Source organism: Scyliorhinus torazame, chromosome 12 (genome assembly GCF_047496885.1).
Source record: "Scyliorhinus torazame isolate Kashiwa2021f chromosome 12, sScyTor2.1, whole genome shotgun sequence".
In the NCBI taxonomy this organism is placed as follows: Eukaryota; Metazoa; Chordata; class Chondrichthyes; order Carcharhiniformes; family Scyliorhinidae; genus Scyliorhinus; species Scyliorhinus torazame.
Window position 1 is genome coordinate 64,803,995 of NC_092718.1, and position 23,591 is coordinate 64,827,585.

Here is a 23,591-nt window from a genome sequence, read left to right on the forward strand (position 1 = left end):
CTTACATGCTGGGAGCAAAGAATTAAAAGTAGTGTCAAAAAAATGCAACCAATGCTTCATCTCAGTTTGACTGCCATAAATAATCAATTGTCAACATTAGAGCAGATCTTCCATAAGTGGGTCAGTGATTGATCAGAATTGTGGGATGAGCAGCATTAGCATCATCTTAGAGCCCACAAAATCAGCAATGCCTGTGATTGAAAGCTCACTCATTGTGGAGTGGGGAAATTGTGTGCTACTGCAGGGTGTTAATGGCATGCAAGCAGCTTAAAGGGGCAGGCTTGACAATTTGTCACGCAGCCCAATGCCAATTTAGCTTAAAGAGCGTTTGTGGGGCTAGTCAGCAGGGGGTGCGCCAGGGCACAATCTGGCTCACAGATGAAAAGCCCGGATAATTGTTAACACCCTAGCTTCATTTTAATGTTCCAAGCCCAATTGCCCATGCACCCTCTGACCCCTGTGCGTGAATCTCGGATGAGGCAATGTCCTCGTTAGATGCTCAAAATGGTGCATGCCATGTGTGCATTGCAAACATGGTGAGTTACACACTGGCTCCATTGTAATCTCCCCTGCACATCCTGTTCTTGTCAAGCTTGGCGAGGTTAGAATCAGGGCTATTGTTTTTGGCAATACAATGGCAAGCAGTTCAGCAGGCCACAGAATGGGTTGGGGTTTTGTCTACACAAAGGATTTGATAATAAGTTACATTTAACTGGTATGTTTCAAATTAAATCAGAGCTGGATAAATGTAATATTCTCTTTACAGTCAAAGTGGAGTTTATAGGTTTTCGAGCCAGGCACTGAAGATGTTTACATTATGATTCATTATCTTGCCTCAGGCAGCTTCTAAACATCCACACCTATTGGGAGCCTTTCATTTGAATCCAGTATGGTTTTACGCCAGGAATCCACTCGGCAAGAAAAGGGAGTAGCTGGGCTAAATGTGAGGTGTTCTCCCAAACTGTGTGGTCAGGATGGAAGCCAGTGTGATGGTCCCTCACCCTCCCCATTTCCTGTGGATGCACAAAGGAAAAGGAGAGAACAGACGTCCACGTGTGATGGACAGTCAGTCCGGATGGTCCATGAAGAGGAAGACAAGGAATACTAATGTGGCTATTGCAAACTAGTGCTAAATCCATGTCAGCCTTGACATGCTCAGATGTTAAGGAGAATTACAAACAAATAACTTTCTTTTGAAGGATGTGTGCTCCAACTCACTTAGTCACTGGGGTTGGGAGTCTCTTCTTCAACAGGCTCTCTGTAGGCCCTCCCCATGGAAACAAGTGTAGCCTCAGAACCTCACAGACCCAGGCTAACCTACAGGGAACTGGGAGGTAGCCTAGCCCCCAGATGGGTGGCAGACAAGCCCACTGGCATGTAGTTACACCCTGATGCCCACGAACCAGACTCCCAACAATGGGTACATAGCCCCTCTATACTGTGCTGTCTCAAGACAGAAGAAAGCTTAAAGATTTAATGCTGACAGAAAATTCTATCTGGATCACTCGTCCCTTCTTCCCTTTAGGCCTTAATCATATTCTTCACCATCCCCATCACCCCACTGATAGCTCCTTGCTTCCCTCATGTTCCCGCCATTCTCTCCCCACACCAGGTTTCCCACACCAGCCCATGCCTTGAGCTGCACGATGGCACAGTGGTTAGCACTGCTGCCTCACAGAGTCAGGGACCCGGGTTCAACTCTGGCCTTGGGTGACTGTGTGGAGTTTGTATATTCTCCCCGTGTCTGCGTGGGTTTCCTCCGGCTGTTCCGGTTTCCTCCCACAGTCCAAAGATGTGCACGTTAGGTGGATTGGCCATGCTAAATTGCCTTAGTGTGCAAGTGTAGGTTAGGTGGGGGTGCAGGGATCGGGCGGGGGAGTGGTCTTAGGTAGGGTGCTCTTTCAGAGAGCCAGTGCTGACTCGATGGTCCAGATGGCCTCCTTCTGTGCTGCAGAAATTCTATGGTTCTACGGCCCTCCCGATAAGCTTTACTCCTGCTGCTCTTACAACATTATTATGAAAAAAAACCTTAGTGACCGGCAAATTGATAAAGTATTTAAAGATGAATTAGGAAAACCAGCCAATCGCTCTGCCCACCATCTTTCCCGTGCCCTTATGTTTCCCGGCTCCAACCTCGGTCTCACTCTTTCTCGTGTTCTTTTATCCTCCCTGCTGCGTCCTTACTCTCGTAAACACTGTTCTCACTCTCTCAACAAATTGTCTTGCATGCCACAGTCAGAACCTGATGAGCCACAGATTGCCCACCACTGCCCCAAAGCCTTCACAACTTTCCTGAAATGCCGCGCCAGCATTGAACACAATACTGCACTCGGGGATGAACCAAAGTTTTATACAGGATCACCATAACTTCCTGCCTCACCATTCTGATTTATCTCCCACAATGGCTGGATGAAAGTGCTGTGAGAGACAAGTCTCTGATGAGATTTGAAAAGCAATTAATCTCCCACAATAGCTGGACCGCAAAAAAATATGAACAGAAAGATATGGCAAAAGTATAAAAAATATGTGAGAAGTTCCACATGGTGAAGTCGAGAGGGAATAGTCTGAAAAACAACATTCCCAGCAGATCAGGGTAATATCACAAGAAACAGGAACATGAATAGGCCATTCGGCCCCTCGAGTCTCTCTGCCATTCGATAAGATCATGACTGATCTGGTCATGGTCTCAACTCCGCTCTCCTGTCTTCCCCCCACCCCCTCCCCATTACCCTCGACTCCCATGTCAATCAAAAACCTAACTCAGCCGTGAACATATCCAATGACCCAGCCTGCAATGCTGGCTGCGGAAGAGAATTCCAGAAACTAACAACCCTCAGAGAAAAATTATCTTCAGCCCGGTCTGAAGCAGGAGTCTCTGTTGTATTAATCGCTCCAACTTGTTAAACCTGAAGTTCATCAGACTCTATCTTCGCCACGCCACCATGTGGAATTTCTCACATTGTTTTATGCTTTATCTTATCTTTCAGTTTGTATATTGCAGTCCGGCTATATTGTGGGAAACTGTAGCTTTCTCGATCGCATCACAGACGTCTCCCTCATCTTGTTATTCACAGTCTGTTTGTTCACTGGCTATTGTGACAGAGGGCTTACTTACGACCATAGGAAATAAGGGGAGTAGGCCTTATGGCCCCTTGAACCTGCTCTGCCATTCAAAGGATCATGGCTGCTCCAACATTCCTCACGTCTACTTTCTTGTCCTTTCCCCATAACCCTGGATTCCCTTACTGATCAAGAACCTATCTACCTCAACCTTAAATATACACAATGTGGAGATGCCAGTGTTGGACTGGGGTGGGCACAATAAGAAGTCTTACAATACCAGGTTAAAGTCCAACAGGTTATTTGGAATCACTAGCTTTTGGAGCGCAGCTCCTTCCTCAGGTGATGAAGGAGCTACGCTACGAAAGCTAGTGATTCCAAACATACCTGTTGCACTTTAACCCCGGTGTTGTAAGACTTCTCAAATTTACACAAGGACTCTGCCCCCACAGTTCTCGGTGGCAAGAAGTTCCAAAGACTCAGAGGAAATTCCTCCTCATCTCAGTCTTAAATCGGCACCTCTATATTCTGGGACTATGGCCTCTGGTCCTAGACTTTACTATGAGGGGAAACATCCTCTCAGCATTTACCGTCAAGCCCCTTAAGACCTTTATATGTATACTTGGAAGACATAGGGGGCGATTCTCCGAGCCCAGCGCCGGGCCGGAGAATCGTCGCAACCGCGCCATGATGCCCCAACGCCGGCGCACGATTCTCCAAGGTGCGGAGAATCGGCGCCATTTGCACCGGCGCGTTTGGCACGGCGCCGGCTGCTGGAATCGGCGGGGCCGCCTATTCTTCGGCCCAGGTGGGTCGAGCGGCCACGCCGGTACGACAGGGTCCCGCCGGCGCCGTTCACCCCTGGTCGCTGCCGGTGGGAACTCTGCGGGAACGGTCGGGGGACGGCCTGTGGGGAGGGGGCTCCTTCACCGGGGGGGGGGGCCTACGTTCTGGCGCAGCCGGCCCCTGAACACCGACTCCATCTTGAGTCGGGGCTGGCGCGCTAAAGAAGTCCCCCGCGCATGCGCAGGATGGCACGGCCCAACTGCGTATGCCCAGGATTGAGCTGGCCCAACTGCGCATGCGTGGGTTGGCACGGCACCCATTTGGTGCCGTGAGAGGAGGCTGGAGCCGTGTGGGGGCCAGAATCGTATGTAACCAGGCCCGGTCTGCGCCGTCGTGAAACGCTTAATTGCTTTTCAAATCTCGTGACAGCGTTCACGACGGCGCGAACTCTTGGGACCAATATTGGAGAATCGCTCCCATAATCTCCCTTCTACACATATGCACTCCCTAAGACTAGGCCTTTCTGGTGAGTTAGGATTGGATTTTCTATTGAACCAGTTTCATCTAAATATGTGAATAACACATAATCAACTCAAATTGCACTCGTTCGGTTTCCTTCTGAATCTTTAAAACTGGCCTTGTCGCATTAAATTTGCCGCCTGACGGTTGAAAAATTACAAATTTTAAAAGAGAGATGTTTGTGATTCAGGCACGGAGCCAGGAAAGGAGGCTGAAGAAGCTACCTTTTAAACTGGTTGGGAGGAGTTTTAAGTATCTGGGGATTCAAGTGGCCAAGGATTGGGGGCAGCTTCACAAATTAAATTTGGGCAAAGGAGTGGATCAAATGAGAAGGGATTTTTGTAGATGGGATATACTCCCACTGAAGCTGGTGGGGAGGGTTCAGACGGTGAAGATGACTGTCCATCCGAGACTGCTTTTCTTTTTTCAGTGATTTTTGGTCCAAAGGCTTTTTTCATAAGTATTAATGTGGCGATATCGTGGTTTATATGGGCGGGTAGAACCCCGAGAGTAAAGAGGGTACTCCTGGAACGGGCCCGCGAGGAAAGGGGATTGGCTCTCCCAAGTTTTATTAACTATTACTGGGCTGCCAACATATCGATGGTCAGGAAGTGGGTAGTGGGGGAGGGGTCGGTCTGGGAGCGGATAGAGGCAGAATCCTGCAAAGGTACAAGTCTGGAGGCTTTCCTGATGATGACGCCCCTGCCGTTCTCGCCGGCTCGGTACTCCATAAGTCCTGTGGTGGTGGCAGCCCTGAGTGTGGGGGCAATGGAGGCAGCACATTAGATTGGAGGGGGCGCCAGTGTGGTCACCGATCTGTGACAATCACCGGTTTGTCCCGGGGGGGCTGGATGAGGGCTTTAAGGTATGGCAGCGGGCAGGGATTGAGAGGTTTGGGGATCTATTCATCCAGGAGGGCTTCCCGACCTTGGAGACATTGGAGGAGGGGTTTGACTTGCCTGGAGGAAACAGGTTTCGGTATCTTCAAGTGCGGGACTTTGTACGGAGACAGGTTCCAAGCTTTCTTCGCCTCCCCTGAGGGGACTACAGGATAAAGTGCTGTCAAAAACAGGGGTTGGAGGTGGGAAGGTTTCGGACATATACAGGGAATTGTTAGAGTGGGAAGGGGCCCCAACAGAGAGGTGAAGAGGAAGTGGGAAGGGGAGTTGGGTGGGGAGCTGGAAACTGAACTGTGGGAAAAAGCCTTGAAAAGGGTAAACGCATCCTCGTCCTGTGCTAGACTCAGCTTGATTCAGTTCAAGGTAGTCCGCAGGGCCCACATAACGGTAGTCCGGATGAGTAGGCTCTTCGAGGAGGTGGAGGACAGATGTGGGCGGTGTGGGGGTAACCCGGCCAACCATGTTTAATAAATATATTTTTTTTAAAAAAGGAAATGTCAACGTGTTAAATTGTGAAAATTACAAATGCTTCAATTAAATACATTAAAAAAAAGAAAAATTACAAATTTACATATGGAAGACAGAGGGGGGGGGGGTGATTCTCTGGGTCTCCTCGCGAGCGGCGGGATTCGCGATCGCCCGTGGAATTGGGCGTTGAGGAAAAACGGGGTTCCACCTTGGGCATCAAGCCAGACCTGGCAGGTTTCTAGAAATGGAAAGTCCTCATCTGCATTCATTTGAGTGCAATCATCGGCTTGGAAGCTTGATTCAACGACCTCCTGTGATGCTCCCACACTTCCCCAGCCAGGAATCCCACTCGCGTGAATTGGTGCAGGCCCTGAGAAACGGGGACCTGGCGACTTGCACTCGGGGGAGGGGGGGGGGGGGGGTGTTAGTATCCTCCCTACACTTGCCTCCAGGGTGCCAAGAGGGTCCTTCAGGGAGGTGGGGGGACGTTTGGGCTCAGCTAAGGCCCCTTTGGGTGCTCTTCCCATCTGCAGCCTTTAAACCTATTTAAGCAAAAGATGAACGGCTGCCATCTATGATAGAACCCATCGATCAACCCTCTCACCAAGAACCTGACCTTCTCGAGGTACAAGAATTCCAACATATCACCCAACCATGCTGCTGCACTGAGTGGGGACAGTTTTATCCTATCCGCTCTGTCCAGACCCCTCATGATTTTATACCGATATCAAAGCTCCTCTGAATCTTCTTTTCTCCAAGGAAAACAGTCCTAACTTCTCCAATCTATCATCATAATTGAAGTTCCTCATCCCTAGATCCATTTCCATGGATCTTTTCTGCATCTTCTCTAATGTCTTCCCATCTTTCCTAAGTGCGGCCCCAAGAACTGGACTCAATACCCTAGCTGGGGCCAAACTAGTGTCTTATACAAGTTCAACATAATCTCCTTGCTCTTGTACTTTCTGCCCCCATTAATAAAGCATACAGTATCCTGGGTTTTATTAACTGCTCTCTCCACCTGCCTTGCTACCATCAATGATCTGTGCACATATACACCCAGTTCCATCTGCTCCTGCGCCCCCTTTAGGAGTTGCACCCTTTATCTTATATTGTCTCTCCATGTTCTTTCTACCAAAATTAATCACTTCATATTTCTCCGTACTGAAATTCATCTGCCACCAGTCCGCCCATTCCACCAACTTGTCTATTTTCTATCGAGGTTCCACACTATCCACCTCGCAGTTTCCATTGCTTCCAAGTTTTGTATCATCTGCAAATTTCGAAACTGTGCTCCCTACATCAAAGTCTAGGTTTAGGTAATGCAAAGGTCCCAACACTGATCCCTGAGGAACTCCATTACAGACCTCCCTCCAGTATCAAAATCATCCCATGAGCAATGCCTCTGATTCCTGTCGCTCAGCCAATTCAGTATCCAAGTTGCTACTCTCACTTTTACTACTTGAACTATAACTTTGCTCTCACATCTGTTGTAGGGCACTGTATCAAATGCTTTTTAGAAGTCCATGTGTACCACATCAACACCATTGCTCTCATCAACCGTCTCTGTTATCTCATCAAAAAACCCCAATGGGTCACGGTAGCACAGTGGTTAGCACTGTTACTTCACAGTGCCAGGGTCCCAGGTTCAATTCCCAACTTGGGTTCCTGTCTGTGCAGAGTCTGCACGTTCTCCCTGTGTCTGCGTGGGTTTCTTCCAAGTGCTCCGGTTTCCTCCCACAAGTACCGAAAGACGTGCTGTTAGGTAATTTGGACATTAATGTAAGCCTACTTGTGACAATAAAGATTATTATTAAAACAGGAGTTTCCCTTAAAACTGCTATGAATTAACCCCTTATTGGACACATAGCCTGAAAGTTACGCCATTAAAACACCGTCTTGATTTTCCCTCTTACAAATATCAATGCACCAGGCAACCAGGAAAGATAAATGGGCACGGCAAGATAAATGGGCAAGGCAAGATAAATGGGCACGGCAAGATAAATGGGCAAGGCAAGATAAATGGGCAAGGCAAGATAAATGGGCAAGGCAAGATAAATGGGCAAGGTGTAAAATGGGTGGCAGATTCATAATTTCCAATCTCCTTCCTGTATCCATAATTAAAATTATCCCTCCATAAATCTTACATATCTTGAGTAATGTCAATGGGTGATCCACTAGCAACTTATTTGTCAGTGTTAATCTGGTTACAACGGTTACCATTGTAATGTGATGTGATTACTATACCACTGGATTGTCAGAAAACAATCCACAGAAATACTGTATAATGACGCAGTGTCTGATGGTAAACTTAATATAAATTGCAGTCATCCATTCCAAAGATGCAGAATGGGCCAAGGTTAATGAAGTAGCTCTATGTAATGCAACATTGCCTTACTTTTCAGCTTTCCATTCTTCACACACAAGCAATTCCAAGCAGGAAGTATTTTGAATGAAAACATCAGTCCACGACAGAATGTAGGTATTTGGATAAAAATCTGTAAGTATGTTTATAAAACCACTCAAATCCTGCAGGGGACAGCGAGATTACCAAAGCAGAGTATTCACAAAGAATGTTCAGGTAGATCCAAGCATGTTACAGCTCGGAATTAATCCTGCTTCCCAGCATGCACTGTAGCTGGGCCAGAAGACAGGTGACAGAGGTGGGTGTGTGCAAGAGAGACCAGAAAATTGGAAATACTGTATAATGACGCAGTGTCTGATGGTAAACTTAATATAGATTTATTTACAAGGGTCTGCATGATGCAGCACCCCAGTGCAACCCTATTTGGCTGGATGTATCTCGTCAGGCCCTGTCTGGGCCTGCTTTTACCTTTTCACACCACGGGCCCCAGGTGGTTGGTCTTTGCCCCCTACCTGGGGAGCTCGCACTCCACGAGTCCCACAGGGAGATCAATTAGGCTTCCCTGTAGTCTTTGTGGGGGTTATGACACACTGCAAATTGAGAGTTCAATCAAGCAAGACCACATCAGGAGCGAAATCTTGCAAATTTGAGGACTTATCAATACTTACATCTAAACTCAATACACATGGAAAGGAAGAGTAAACTCTACAAACTCTAAAACAAATGCCACAAAAAAAGTCTAGATTAGAGGAGAAATTTTATAATGTAAGATTATACAATTTGAGCTCAAAATCAAATATTAATCAACGTGCTGTAAATATATTCTTTATAAACAAACTTTACATTTCAAAAAGCTTTTACTCACCTACAGTATCACAGGGTTCATCTTTATGAACACAGAAATCAGTCCTGCAAATAAAGGGGAAGAGGGAATCACTTTCTGCAGATAAATCTTTCACACATCCCTGACACAACTAAACAACTGGACAGCTTTGGTCCATAATGAAAACTGATGCTCGGTCAATGATGAATTGAAACCATATCAAAAGCAGTGAGCTACTTAAGGTTAATCTCAATATTGTCACTCTGGGTATCAGCAGACTGTGTGCGCATCTGTTGACTGGCAGGTGATGGTGGGCTGTGCAGGAGTTCTTGCTAACTGCTTGAGCTGCCCATTGACCATCCTCTCTTTTTGGTTCCTGGCGGTATAAACAAGTCAAATAGCTGAAGAAAAAGAAGCCTTTGAAAGCTGCCTTCGGCTACCCAGAGATGCATTGTGGAAGACAAGCCTGAGGCCTATAGTTGAAAAGGCTGTGGAAACAACTTCCAATGGAATCCACACTCCCCACCATGACAGGCATCCCTCAAAAGCCAGACAACAACTTGCATTTATACAACATACTTAACGTAATAAAATGGCTGATACTGAACACAGCAATTACCTCAGCAAGAGAACGAATGCAAGTGTATCGCAAATAATACAAACATGGGCTCCAAACAGTGGGGTGCTGTGTGGGTGTTTGTGGAGTGGTGTGGGGGAGTGGGTGTTAGACGGTACAATGGAATACCATTTCATGTCCCTGTCCGGCAAGCTGCTCCATCAGAATGACATATGCAACAAAAATTAAAATATAGGAAAATCAGAAAGAAGGATTTTTGTGACCAGATTTGTGTTCAACATCCCAGAAAGATGTTGATTTCAAACATACCAGCTTTATTCAAATGTCTATGGAATTCAGGTGGACCACTGGAGTTTGTAGCGCTGCCATCTGCAGTCTGAATGCCCCAGCATTAACCATATCAAGCGCTCTCTTAAATCAGCCGAAGGCTTTCTCTGTTCCTCCAGGAGTTTGGGCCTAAATGTGTTTTAAGGGAGATGGGGCATGTCAGGTCGAAACAGGTGCGACGAACCAACCAGTCTTTTCGTGTCCTTATGTTGGTCATTCTAAGCCTCACAATGCAAACCATAATAAATATGGATTTAGCTGGAAACAAAAGGAAGGGAGAGAGATTCCCAGTTCAAAAAGGAGTTATATTTTGAGTTTCTAAAAGGCGTTTGAAGAGGTGCCACATGAAAGATAGCTACACAAGATAACAGTTCATGGTGTTGGGGATGGTATGAGCATGGATAGAGCATTGGCTAACTAATAGGAAATAAAAGAGTCAGGAAAAAAGAACCATTTTCAGGTTGTAACTAACTGAGTGCTGCAGGGATGAGTGCAGGGGCCTCAACTGTTTACCATTTACACAGCGGGTCTGGTGGCCTGAAGTGCATATGTTTTAATGCAAGAGGTATTACGGGTAAGGCAGATGAACTTAGAGCTTGGATTAGTACTTGGAACTATGATGTTGTTGCCATTACAGAGACCTGGTTGAGGGAAGGGCAGGATTGGCAGCTAAACGTTCCAGGATTTAGATGTTTCAGGCAGGATCGAGGGAGATGTAAAAGGGGTGGCAGAGTTGCGCTACTGGTTAGGGAGAATATCACAGCTGTACTGCGGGAGGACACCTCAGAGGGCAGTGAGGCTATATGGGTAGAGATCAGGAATAAGACGGGTGCAGTCACAATGTTGGGGGTTTACTACAGGCCTCCCAACAGCCAGCGGGAGATAGAGGAGCAGATAGGTAGACAGATTTTGGAAAAGAGTAAAAACAACAGGGTTGTGGTGATGGGAGACGTCAAGTTCCCCAATATTGACTGGGACTCACTTAGTGCCAGGGGCTTAGACGGGGCGGAGTTTGTAAGGAGCATCCAGGAGGGCTTCTTAAAACAATATGTAGACAGTCCAACTAGGGAAGGGGCGGTACTGGACCTGGTATTGGGAAATGAGCCCGGCCAGGTGGTAGAAGTTTCAGTAGGGGAGCATTTCGGGAACAGTGACCACAATTCAGTAAGTTTTAAAGTGCTGGTGGACAAGGATAAGAGTGGTCCTAGGATGAATGTGCTAAATTGGGGGAAGGCTAATTATAACACTATTAGGCGGGAACTGAAGAACATAGATTGGGGGCGGATGTTTGAGGGCAAATCAACATCTGACATGTGGGAGGCTTTCAAGTGTCAGTTGAAAGGAATTCAGGACCGGCATGTTCCTGTGAGGAAGGATAAATACGGCAATTTTCGGGAACCTTGGATAACAAGAGATATTGTAGGCCTCGTCAAAAAGAAAAAGGAGGCATTTGTCAGGGCTAAAAGGCTGGGAACAGACAAAGCCTGTGTGGAATATAAGGAAAGTAGGAAGGAACTTAAACAAGGAGTCAGGAGGGCTAGAAGGGGTCACAAAAAGTCATTGGCAAATAGGGTTAAGGAAAATCCCAAGGCTTTTTACACGTACATAAAAAGCAAGAGGGTAGCCAGGGAAAGGGTTGGCCCACTGAAGGATAGGCAAGGGAATCTATGTGTGGAACCAGAGGAAATGGGCGAGATACTAAATGAATACTTTGCATCAGTATTCACCAAAGAGAAGAAATTGGTAGATGTTGAGTATGGAGAAGGGTGTGTAGAAAGCCTGGGTCACATTGAGATCCAAAAAGACGAGGTGTTGGGTGTCTTAAAAAATATTAAGGTAGATAAGTCCCCAGGGCCTGATGGGATCTACCCCAGAATACTGAAGGAGGCTGGAGAGGAAATTGCTGAGGCCTTGACAGAAATCTTTGGATCCTCACTGTCTTCAGGTGATGTCCCGGAGGACTGGAGAATAGCCAATGTTGTTCCTCTGTTTAAGAAGGGTAGCAAGGATAATCCAGAGAACTACGGCCGGTGAGCCTTACTTCAGTGGTAGGGAAATTACTGGAGAGAATTCTTCGAGACAGGATCTAGTCCCATTTGGAAGCAAATGGATGTATTAGTGAGAGGCAGCATGGTTTTGTGAAGGGGAGGTCGTGTCTCACTAACTTGATAGAGTTTTTCGAGGAGGTCACTAAGATGATTGATGCAGGTAGGGCAGTGGATGTTGTCTATTTGGACTTCAGTAAGGCCTTTGACAAGGTCCCTCATGGTAGACTAGTACAAAAGGTGAAGTCACACGGGATCAGGGGTGAGCTGGCAAGGTGGATACAGAACTGGCTAGGTCATAGAAGGCAGAGTAGCAGCAATGGAAGGATGCTTTTCTAATTGGAGGGCTGTGACCAGTGGTGTTCCACAGGGATCAGTGCTGGGACCTTTGCTGTTCGTAGTATATATAAATGATTTGGAGAAAAATGTAACTGGCCTGATTACTAAGTTTGCAGACGACACAAAGGTTGGTGGAATTGCGGATAGCGATGAGGACTGTCAGAGGATACAGCAGGATTTAGATTGTTTGGAGACTTGGGCAGAGAGATGGCAGATGCAGTTTAATCCGGACAAATGTGAGGTAATGCATTTTGGAAGGTCTAATGCAGGTAGGGAATATACAGTGAATGGTAGAACCCTCAAGAGTATTGAAAGTCAAAGAGATCTAGGAGTACAGGTCCACAGATCACTGAAAGGGGCAACACAGGTGGAGAAGGTAGTCAAGAAGGCATACGGCATGCTTGCCTTCATTGGCCGGGGCATTGAGTATAAGAATTGGAAAGTCATGTTGCAGCTGTATAGAACCTTAGTTAGGCCACACTTGGAGTATAGTGTTCAATTCTGGTCGCCACACTACCAGAAGGATGTGGCGACTTTAGAGAGGGTGCAGAAGAGATTTACCAGAATGTTGCCTGGTATGGAGGGCATTAGCTATGAGGAGCGGTTGAATAAACTCGGTTTGTTCTCACTGGAACGAAGGAGGTTGGGGGCGACCTGATAGAGGTCCACAAAATTATGAGGGGCATAGACAGAGTGGATAGTCAGAGGCTTTTCCCCAGGGTAGAGGGGTCAATTATTAGGGGGCATAGGTTTAAGGTGAGAGGGGCAAGGTTTAGAGTAGATGTATGAGGCAAGTTTTTTTACACAGAGGGTAGTGGGTGCCTGGAACTCGCTACCGGAGGAGGTGTTGGAAGCAGGGACGATAGTGACATTTAAGGGGCATCTTGACAAATACATGAATAGGATGGGAATAGAGGGATACGGACCCAGGAAGTGTAGAAAATTGTAGTTTAGTTGGGCAGCATGGTCAGCACGGGCTTGGAGGGCCGAAGGGCCTGTTCCTGTGCTGTACATTTCTTTGTTCTTTGTATTTGTAGTAATGACTGGAATGATACACTGATAGGTAGGAAAGCAAGTTGTGAGACCATAAAGCATCTGAAAAGGGACATGCATAGGTTACAGTAAAATGTGATGGCCACAAACATTATTTAGAGGAAGACAGGCCGCAAAATGCTGTAATAAAGAAGGCTCTGGGTGTCATAAAAACATAGAAAATAGGAGCAGGAGAAGGCCATTCGGCCCTTCGAGCCTGCTCTGCCACTCATTATGATCATCCAACTCAATAGCCTAATCCCGCGATCCCGCCATAACCTTTGAGCATCCTCACCCTAAGTGCTCTACCTAACTGCTTCTTGATATCATGTTTTGGCCTCAACTACATCCTATGGTAATGAATTCCTCAGGCTCACCACTCGCTAGGTAAAAAAAATTCTCCCCTTTTTCTGTCCTAAATGGTCTACCCCGCATCCTCATACTGTGACCCCTGGTTCTGGACAACCCACCATCAGGAACATCCTTCCTGCATCTACTCTGTCTAGTCCTGTTAGAATTTGATAGATTTCTATGAGAATCCCCCCTTATTCTTCTGAATTCCAGTGAGTACAATCCAAACCGTCTCAATCCCTCCTCATACATCAATCCCACCATCCCAGGAATGAGTCTGGTTAACCTTCGCTACGCTCCCTCTAGGGAAAGAAAACATCCGTCCTCCGATATGGCGTCCAAAACGGCACACAATATTCCGGGTGTAGCATCTCAATGGAGGATAGAGTTCAGAGTCTGATGTTATTGAACTCAAAGTTGGGCACTGAAGGATGTTAAGTGTTTAATTAGAAGATGTGGTGGTGTTCCTCAAGCTTGCATTGGATTTCACTGGCACATTATTGCAGGTTGAGAGCAGAAAAGTGAGCCTGAAGGCAGGGTGCTGAATTAAAGTAGCAAGCAACCGTAAAGTTGGTGTTGTGTCTGCAGAGTGAGCAATTTGGGATCTTGGACAGTGAAGGGAGAGAAGGCGAAAGGTCAGATATTACACTTCCCCACGATTGATTCCTTCCAGGTGAAGCAGCGCTTTTCTGTACCACTTGTAATTTAGTATGCTGTATCGCTGCTCTCAAACACCGACGGTAAGCACTTGGCAGGGAGTCTTTGTCCCCTTTGAAACTTTATTTCCAACTGATTAGTCCACTGCAAACTCCAATGAGACCTTTTTGATAATCTAAGCCGTCTCCTCAGAGCTCACAGTCTCTTAAGAGTTCTTTCACATGCAAATGTGAGGTAATTCATGGAAACTGCAAATCCAGATTATTCATGCACGTCAAGGTCTCAGAACTGCCACCAGTACAATCCATTCACCTGCTCACATCCCCCTGTATCCTATTGTAATTCCATTTATCCACTCACTAATTCATAGCTTTGTGCAAGTTTCTCAACCCTGCTTTTCTTAAAGGATTTTGTACGAAAAAGGATTGCAGGGTAAAGAGTGAACTGCCCAGCCTGCTGCTTCTTCACGGACTGCTCACACTGAGGCTCACTCCCATGCCGAAGTGGCCGCGCCGTCGTGAACGCCGTCGAGGTTCACGACGGCGCGGAACGGCCCCGGTCCCGACCGATTCAGGCCCTGACAATGGGCCAGGATCGGGGCCGCGTCATCTACACGCGCCAGGCCTTGTCGCCCGCGTAAAAGCGACGCCGCATAGATGACGCGGCCGGCGCCGCATAACGGACGTCATCCTCGCATGCGGATGGGTTCCTGCACCGGGGGGGGGGGGGGGCTCAAATGGGGTCTGGCCTGCGATTGGTGCCCAGCGATCGGCGGGCCGGCCTCTCTGAAGGAGGACCTCCTTTCCTCCGCCGACCCGTAAGATCCATCCGACATCTTCTTGCGGGGCGGCCTCGGCCGCTCCTAGCCCCTCGGGGGCAGGAGAATAGGTGGCTGGGAGCGGGCTCCAACGCCGGAGTGAAACACTCCGGGGGCGAGATTTTCCGACCCCCCGCCGGGTCGGAGAATCGCCGGGGGCTGGCGTGAATCCCGCCCCCGCCGGTTGCCGAAGTCTCCGGCACCGGAGATTCGGCGGGGGCGGGAATCGCGCCGCGCCGGTTGACGGGCCCCCCTGTGCGATTCTCCGGCCCGGATGGGCCGAAGTCCTGCCGCTAAAATGCCTGTCCCGCCGGCGTAAATTAAACCACCTACCTTACTGGCGGGACAAGGCGGCGCGGGCGGGCTCCAGGGTCCTGGGGGGGTGCGGGGGGATCTGGCCCCGGGGGGTGCCCCCACGGTGGCCTGGCCCGCGATTGGGGCCCACCGATCTGCGGGCGGGCCTGTGCCGTGGGGGCACTCTTTCCCTTCCGCCTCCGCCACGGTCTCCACCATGGCGGAGGCAGAAGATACTCCCTCCACTGCGCATGCGTGGGAAGTTGTCAGCGGCCGCTGACGCTCCCGCGCATGCGCCGCCCGGAGATGTCATTTCCGCGCCAGCTGGCGGGGCACCAAAGGCCTTTTCCGCCAGCTGGCGGGACGGAAATTCGTCCGGCGCCAACCTAGCCCCTTAAAGTTGGGGCTCGGCCCCCAAAGATGCGGAGCATTCCGCACCTTTGGGGCGGCGCGATGACCGTCTGATTTGCGCCGTTTTGGGCGCCAGTCGGCGGACATCGTGCCGTTTCCGGAGAATTTCGCCCCGGTTTTCACTCCGGCGTCGGCACTTAGACTCCCGATGGGAGAATTGCGCCCTGCATGTTTAAAAAATGTTAAACTGAGTTTTAAAGGCAGCACGGTAGCACTGTTGCTTTGCTGCGCCATGTTCGATTCCCGGCTTGAGTCACTGTCTGTGCGGAGTCTGCACGTTCTCCCTCGTGTCTGCGTGGGTTTCCTCCGGGTGCTCCGGCTTCCTCCCACAAGTCCTGAAATACATGCTGTTCGGTAATTTGGACATTCTGAATTCTCTCTCTGTGTACCCGAACAAGCGCCGTAGTGTGGCAACAAGGGGCTTTTCACAGTAACTTCTTTGCAGTGTTAATGTAAGCCTACTTGTGACAATAAAGATTTTTTAAAAAATTATTAGAAGACTGTTTCAAAATGGCTCCATGTCACCAGACAAAGATGGGTATTTCAGGCTGGGGCGGCGCGATGCCCGTCTGATTTGCGCCGTTTTGAGCGCCAGGCTCTTTTGAGAGGACAAAAGACAATTCTTAATTTAGTGATAGTTCACTGTGGTCTCGGCCAGGATATAGCAAAGTTTTATAAATTATAAGAATGTAAATTGTGCATGGGCCAGGACAAGAACTAAGATCCACAGGTGGGAGAAGGATTGGTTGAAGTGTCAATGCCTTATTTGGGAGATGACTTGGCAGTTCTGACATGTCACATGATAACAAGCATAGCCATCAAACTGCTGAAATCAATCAGGTTAAAAAGGGTCACACGAGCAGTGGTTAGCACTGCTGCCTCACGGCACCGAGGTCCCAGGTTCGATCCCACTCTGGGTCACTGTCTGTGTGGAGTTTGCACATTCTGCCTGTGTTTGCGTGAATTCGCCCCCACAACCCAAAGATGTGCAGGCTAGGTGGATTGGCCACACTAAAGACCTTCACTTCAAAACACATCAGCTCTGCACTATATAAAGGCTTTGCTGCTGGTGTTTTTTAATTGAATTCACACACACACACACACACTCTCCTGAAAAAGTGTGGTAGCGAGCAGGAATTGCCGGGAGGTCGACAACGCTATTCAATGCTAATTGGTCCACTTCACGAGGCCTCACGGGCATCTTGTCGCAAATGAAAGCTCGCCAGCTGATTCGCCGGGACTGCGCTCGCCAGCCCCCCGCTAAGAAGGTCGAGCAGCACTTAAACAGTACTTGCTCAACAAACTTAGGGGCAGCACGGTAGCATTGTGGATAGCACAATTGCTTCACAGCTACAGGGTCCCAGGTTCGATTCCGGCTTGGGTCACTGTCTGTGCGGAGTCTGCACATCCTCCCCGTGTGTGCGTGGGTTTCCTCCGGGTGCTCCGGTTTCCTCCCACAGTCCAAAGATGTGCAGGTTAGGTGGATTGGCCATGATAAATTGCCCTTAGTGTCCAAAATTGCCCTTAATGTCCAAAATTGCCCTTGGTGTTGGGTGGGGTTACTGTGTTATGGGGATAGGGTGGAGGTGTTGACCTTGGGTAAGATGCTCTTTCTAAGAGCCGGTGCAGACTCGATGGGCCAAATGGCCTCCTTCTGCACTGTAAATTCTATGATCTATGAACTCCTGCCAGCTCGCAACAATGGCGCCAAGGAGACTGTGGTAGTATGCATTAGGGGTCATGTGGGACGGTGAAGCCGTGATGTCATTGGCTGACAGATCCCGGGTCCTGGTTGGCCGTTGACGGTACAGCGCCCAGGACCGGACCTTCATTCAGTCCGAAGTCCAGCGGCTACTGAAGGAAGGCATAATCCAGGCCAGCAATAGTCCCTGGAGAGCACAGGTGGTAGTAGTAAAGACAGGGGAGAAGCAAAGGATGGTCATAGACTATAGCCAGACCATCAACAGGTACACACAACTAGACGCGTACCCTCTCCCCCGCATATCCGACATGGTCAATCGGATTGCCCAATATAAGGTCTTCTCCACCGTGGACCTCAAGTCCGCCTACCATCAGCTCCCCATCCGCCCAAGTGACCGCAAGTACACAGCCTTCGAGGCAGACGGGCGATTATACCATTTCCTAAGGGTCCCTTTTGGCGTCACAAACGGGGTCTCGGTCTTCCAACGAGAGATGGACCGAATGGTTGACCAACACGGGTTACGGGCCATGTTCCCGTATCTCGACAATGTAACCATCTGCGGCCACGATCAGCAGGACCACGACGCCAACCTCCAAAAATTCCTCCAGGCCGCTAAAGCCTTGAACCTCACGTACAACAAGGACAAGTGCGTTTTTAGCACAAACCGGCTAGCCATCCTAGGCTACGTAGTGCGCAATGGGATAATAGGCCCCGACTCCGAACGTATGCGCGCCCTCATGGAATTTCCCCTCCCGCACTGCTCAAAAGCCCTAAAACGCTGCCTGGGATTCTTTTCATACTACGCCCAGTGGGTCCCCCAGTACGCAGACAAGGCCCGCCCCCTAATACAGACCACGACCTTCCCTCTGTCGACAGAGGCTTGTCAGGCCTTCAGCCGCATCAAAGCGGATATCGCAAAGGCCACGATGCGCGCCATCGACGAGTCCCTCCCCTTCCAGGTCGAGAGCGACGCCTCCGACGTAGCTCTAGCGGCCACCCCTAACCAAGCGGGCTGACCCGTGGCCTTTTTCTCCCGAACCCTCCACGCTTCAGAAATCCGCCACTCCTCAGTGGAAAAGGAAGCCCAAGCCATAGTGGAAGCGGTGCGACATTGTAGGCATTACCTGGCCGGCAGGAGATTCACTCTCCTCACGGACCAACGGTCGGTAGCCTTCATGTTCGATAATGCACAGCGGGGCAAAATCAAAAACGACAAGATCTCAAGGTGGAGGATCGAGCTCTCCACCTTCAACTACGAGATCTTGTATCGTCCCGGAAAGCTGAACGAGCCGTCCGATGCCCTATCCCGCGGCACATGTGCCAACGCACAAATTAACCGCCTCCAAACCCTCGACGAGGACCTCTGACACCCGGGGGTCACTCGGTTCTACCACTTTATTAAGTCCCGCAACCTCCCATACTCTTTGGAGGAGGTCCGTACAGTCACAAGGAACTGCCACATCTGCGCAGAGTGCAAACCGCATTTTTTCAGGCCGGATGGTGCGCACCTGATTAAGGCTTCCCCCGCCCCTTTGAACGCCTTAGTCTGGATTTCAAAGGACCCCTCCCCTCCACCGACCGCAACATATACTTCCTTAATGTGGTGGACGAGTACTCCCGCTTCTCATTCGCCATCCCCTGCCCTGACATGACCGCGGCCACAGTCATTAAAGCCCTGAACACCATATTCACACTGTTCGGTTGCCCCGCATACGTCCACAGCGACAGGGGGTCCTCCTTCATGAGTGACGAGCTGCGCCAGTTCCTGCTCAGCAACGGTATAGCCTCGAGCAGGACGACCAGCTACAACCCCCGGGGAACGGGCAAGTAGAGAGGGAGAACGGCACGGTCTGGAAGACCGTCCTACTGGCCCTACGGTCCAGGGACCTCCCAGTTTCACGGTGGCAGGAGGTCCTCCCGGACGCCCTCCACTCCATCCGGTCACTACTGTGTACTAGCACTAACCAAACGCCTCATGAGCGCCTCCTTGTCTTCCCCAGGAAGTCCTCCTCTGGAACGTCGCTGCCGACCTGGCTGGTGGCCCCAGGACCCAGCTTGCTCCGAAAACATGTGCGGGCGCACAAGTCGGACCCGTTGGTCGAAAGGGTTCACCTCCTTCACGCGAACCCGCAGTACGCTTACGTGGAGTACCCCGACGGCCGACAGGACACGGTCTCCCTGCGAGATCTGGCGCCCGCCGGCAACACACACACACCCCCGACACCAATCACCCCCTTCCTGCCACCGCCGCACCCCGCGACCGCCCCCTTCCCAGGAGGATCGGTCCTCCTCCCAGGCCCGACCAGGAGTGAAGCCCAAGCTGAAACCGTATGGCTCCCGGAGACGACAACACCGGAACAAGCACCACCACCACCACCGGGGCCGAGGCGATCGACACGGACGACCAGACCGCCCGACCGACTCGTGGCGTCGATCTAACACTACAATATGTGGACTTTTAACAAGAACATTTTGTCTTTTTTCTCCTGACGATTACTGTAAATAGTTCGAAACAAAAAAAAAACCTTGTACATACTGTAATAACATGCGAAAGTTTTCCTCCCAGGACCAGCCTTGTAAACCCTTACCACCATGCGAAGCATCGCCCCGCCGGGTTCATTTTTAACAAGGGGTGAATGTGGTAGTATGCATTAGGGGTCATGTGGGACGGTGAAGCCGTGATGTCATTGGCTGACAGATCCCGGGTCCTGGTTGGCCGTTGACCTCTAGCTCCGCCCTGAAGGCGGAGTATAAGTACCAGGAGTCCTCCCCCGCAGGCAGTCTACTACTGAACTGCGGGGGAACAGTCACGCTTAATAAAGCCTCATCGACTTCACTCTATTCGTCTCTCGGAGTCTTTGTGCGCTACAATTTATTAAGCGTGACTAAAGGACTATGGAGCTCAGGATCATCCCGGAATGCCTGAGGATCAGCCCCCACGCAGTGAACGCAGCAGCAGCTTTCAAGCACTGGCAGACTTGTACCTCAGAACGGCCCCCGGCCGGGTCACAGAAGACCAAAAACTACAGGTCCTGCACTCTACGTTAAGCACGGAGATTTTCTCCCTCATCGAAGACGCAGAGGATTTCCAGACGGCGTTCGCAGCACTAAAAAATCTCTATGTTCGCCCAGTAAACCAGATCTACGCTCACTATCAACTCGCAACGAGACGGCAAAGTCCCGGAGAATCGATAGATGAATTCTACGCCGCGCTACTAATTTTGGGACGAGCCTGCGGCTGCCCGCCGGTGAACGCAAACGAACACACGGACATGTTAATGCGCGATGCTTTTGTGGCAGGTATTCACTCCTCCCAAATCCGCCAAAGACTTCTAGAAAAAGAGTCGCTAGGACTCTCAGAGGCACGGGCCCTAGCAGCCTCCCTAGACGTGGCCGCGCGAAACACCCGCGCCTACGGCCCGACCGCGCGGCAGCCCATTGGGCTCCGTACGCACCCGTCGCGACAAACACCCCCCCCCCCCCGCCCCCCGGACACCCCACAGGCTTGCGCGGTTCAAACACCAAGTCGCACCGGGGGAGCCCGCTGCTATTTCTGCGGCCAGGCGAAACACCCTCGGCAGCGCTGCCCGGCCCGCGCAGCGATCTGTAAGAGCTGTGGGAAAAAGGGCCATTTCGCGGCTGTGTGCCGGTCCCGGGAGGTCGCCGCTGTCCCAGGAGAACAGGGAGCCCTGCACGCCGTTTACGCTCCCCAACCCCCCCAGCGCCTCATGTACGACCCGCAGGCGCAACCACTCTGGGTCCCGACCACCGCTCTCCCCGGAGAACAGGGAGCCCTGCACGCCTTTTACGCTCCCCAACCCCCCCCCCCCCCCGCGCCCCATGTATGACCCGCCGGCGCTACCACTTTGGGTCCCGGCCACCGCTGTCCCCAGAGAAGAGAGAGTCCTGCGTGTTCCTAACGCTCCCCAACCCCCCCAGCGCCCCATGTGCGACCCGCAGGCGCCGCCATTTTGGGTCCTGGCCACCACGAGGGGAGGAAGGGCGCCGCCAACTTGGACCACCCCAGACCTGTGCGACGCATGGGGGCGGCCATTTTGTCCACCCCCGCCGCCATCTTGTGACCCCCCAGCCATGTGCGATGCATGGGGGCAGCCATCTTGTTCACCCCCGACGCCATCTTGGACGGCAACAACGGACCCCAGTGTCGACGGCTCCACGGGGTTCGAAGAAGATGCTCAACCATTACAACCACGTCTGGCTTCAATGACGCTGGACCAAGCACGGCCCCGGACGCTCCAGACGACGACGACAACGGTGCTGATAAACGGGCACGAGACACCATGCCTGCAAGGGAGGGAGTTCAAAAACTACAGGCTCTACGTCCTTCCCCAACTCTGCGCCCCCACATTACTGGGATTAGACTTCCAGTGCAATCTACAGAGCCTAACCTTCAAATTCGGCAGCCCAATATCCCCACTCACTATCTGCGGCCTCGCAACCCTCAGGGTTCAACCCCCATCCTTGTTTGCAAACCTCACCCCGGATTGCAAACCCGTCACCACTAGGAGCAGACGGTACAGCGCCCAGGTCCGGACCTTCATTCAGTCCGAAGAACAGCGGCTACTGAAGGAAGGCATAATCCAGGCCAGCAATAGTCCCTGGAGAGCACAGGTGGTAGTAGTAAAGACAGGGGAGAAGCAAAGGATGGTCATAGACTATAGCCAGACCATCAACAGGTACACACAACTAGACGCGTACCCTCTCCCCCGCATATCCGACATGGTCAATCGGATTGCCCAATATAAGGTCTTCTCCACCGTGGACCTCAAGTCCGCCTACCATCAGCTCCCCATCCGCCCAAGTGACCGCAAGTACACAGCCTTCGAGGCAGACGGGCGATTATACCATCTCCTAAGGGTCCCTTTTGGCGTCACAAACGGGGTCTCGGTCTTCCAACGAGAGATGGACCAAATGGTTGACCAACACGGGTTACGGGCCATGTTCCCGTATCTCGACAATGTAACCATCTGCGGCCACGATCAGCAGGACCACGACGCCAACCTCCAAAAATTCCTCCAGGCCGCTAAAGCCTTGAACCTCACGTACAACAAGGACAAGTGCGTTTTTAGCACAAACCGGCTAGCCATCCTAGGCTACGTAGTGCGCAATGGGATAATAGGCCCCGACCCCGAACGTATGCGCGCCCTCATGGAATTTCCCCTCCCGCACTGCTCAAAAGCCCGAAAACGCTGCCTGGGATTCTTTTCATACTACGCCCAGTGGGTCCCCCAGTACGCAGACAAGGCCCGCCCCCTAATACAGACCACGACCTTCCCTCTGTCGACAGAGGCTTGCCAGGCCTTCAGCCGCATCAAAGCGGATATCGCAAAGGCCACGATGCGCGCCATCGACGAGTCCCTCCCCTTCCAGCTCGAGAGCGATGCCTCCGACGTAGCTCTAGCGGCCACCCCTAACCAAGCGGGCTGACCCGTGGCCTTTTTCTCCCGAACCCTCCACGCTTCAGAAATCCGCCACTCCTCAGTGGAAAAGGAAGCCCAAGCCATAGTGGAAGCGGTGCGACATTGTAGGCATTACCTGGCCGGCAGGAGATTCACTCTCCTCACGGACCAACGGTCGGTAGCCTTCATGTTCGATAATGCACAGCGGGGCAAAATCAAAAACGACAAGATCTCAAGGTGGAGGATCGAGCTCTCCACCTTCAACTACGAGATCTTGTATCGTCCCGGAAAGCTGAACGAGCCGTCCGTTGCCCTATCCCGCGGCACATGTGCCAACGCACAAATTAACCGCCTCCAAACCCTCGACGAGGACCTCTGCCACCCGGGGGTCACTCGGTTCTACCACTTTATTAAGTCCCGCAACCTCCCATACTCTTTGGAGGAGGTCCGTACAGTCACAAGGAACTGCCACATCTGCGCAGAGTGCAAACCTCATTTTTTCAGGCCGGATGGTGCGCACCTGATTAAGGCTTCCCCCGCCCCTTTGAACGCCTTAGTCTGGATTTCAAAGGACCCCTCCCCTCCACCGACCGCAACATATACTTCCTTAATGTGGTGGACGAGTACTCCCGCTTCTCATTCGCCATCCCCTGCCCTGACATGACCGCGGCCACAGTCATTAAAGCCCTGAACACCATATTC

General features: G+C 50.8%; 1 protein-coding gene across 1 annotated transcript in view; it reads right to left on the reverse strand.

The window, feature by feature from the left end:
- adamts17 (ADAM metallopeptidase with thrombospondin type 1 motif, 17) overlaps positions 1–23,591 on the reverse strand; it is a 654,840-nt gene that overhangs the window by 478,535 nt on the left and 152,714 nt on the right. The window contains exon 7 of the mRNA XM_072468796.1: positions 8,960–9,003. Within this exon, the coding sequence (XP_072324897.1) occupies positions 8,960–9,003 (44 nt within the window). The remainder of the gene's footprint in view (positions 1–8,959; positions 9,004–23,591) is intronic.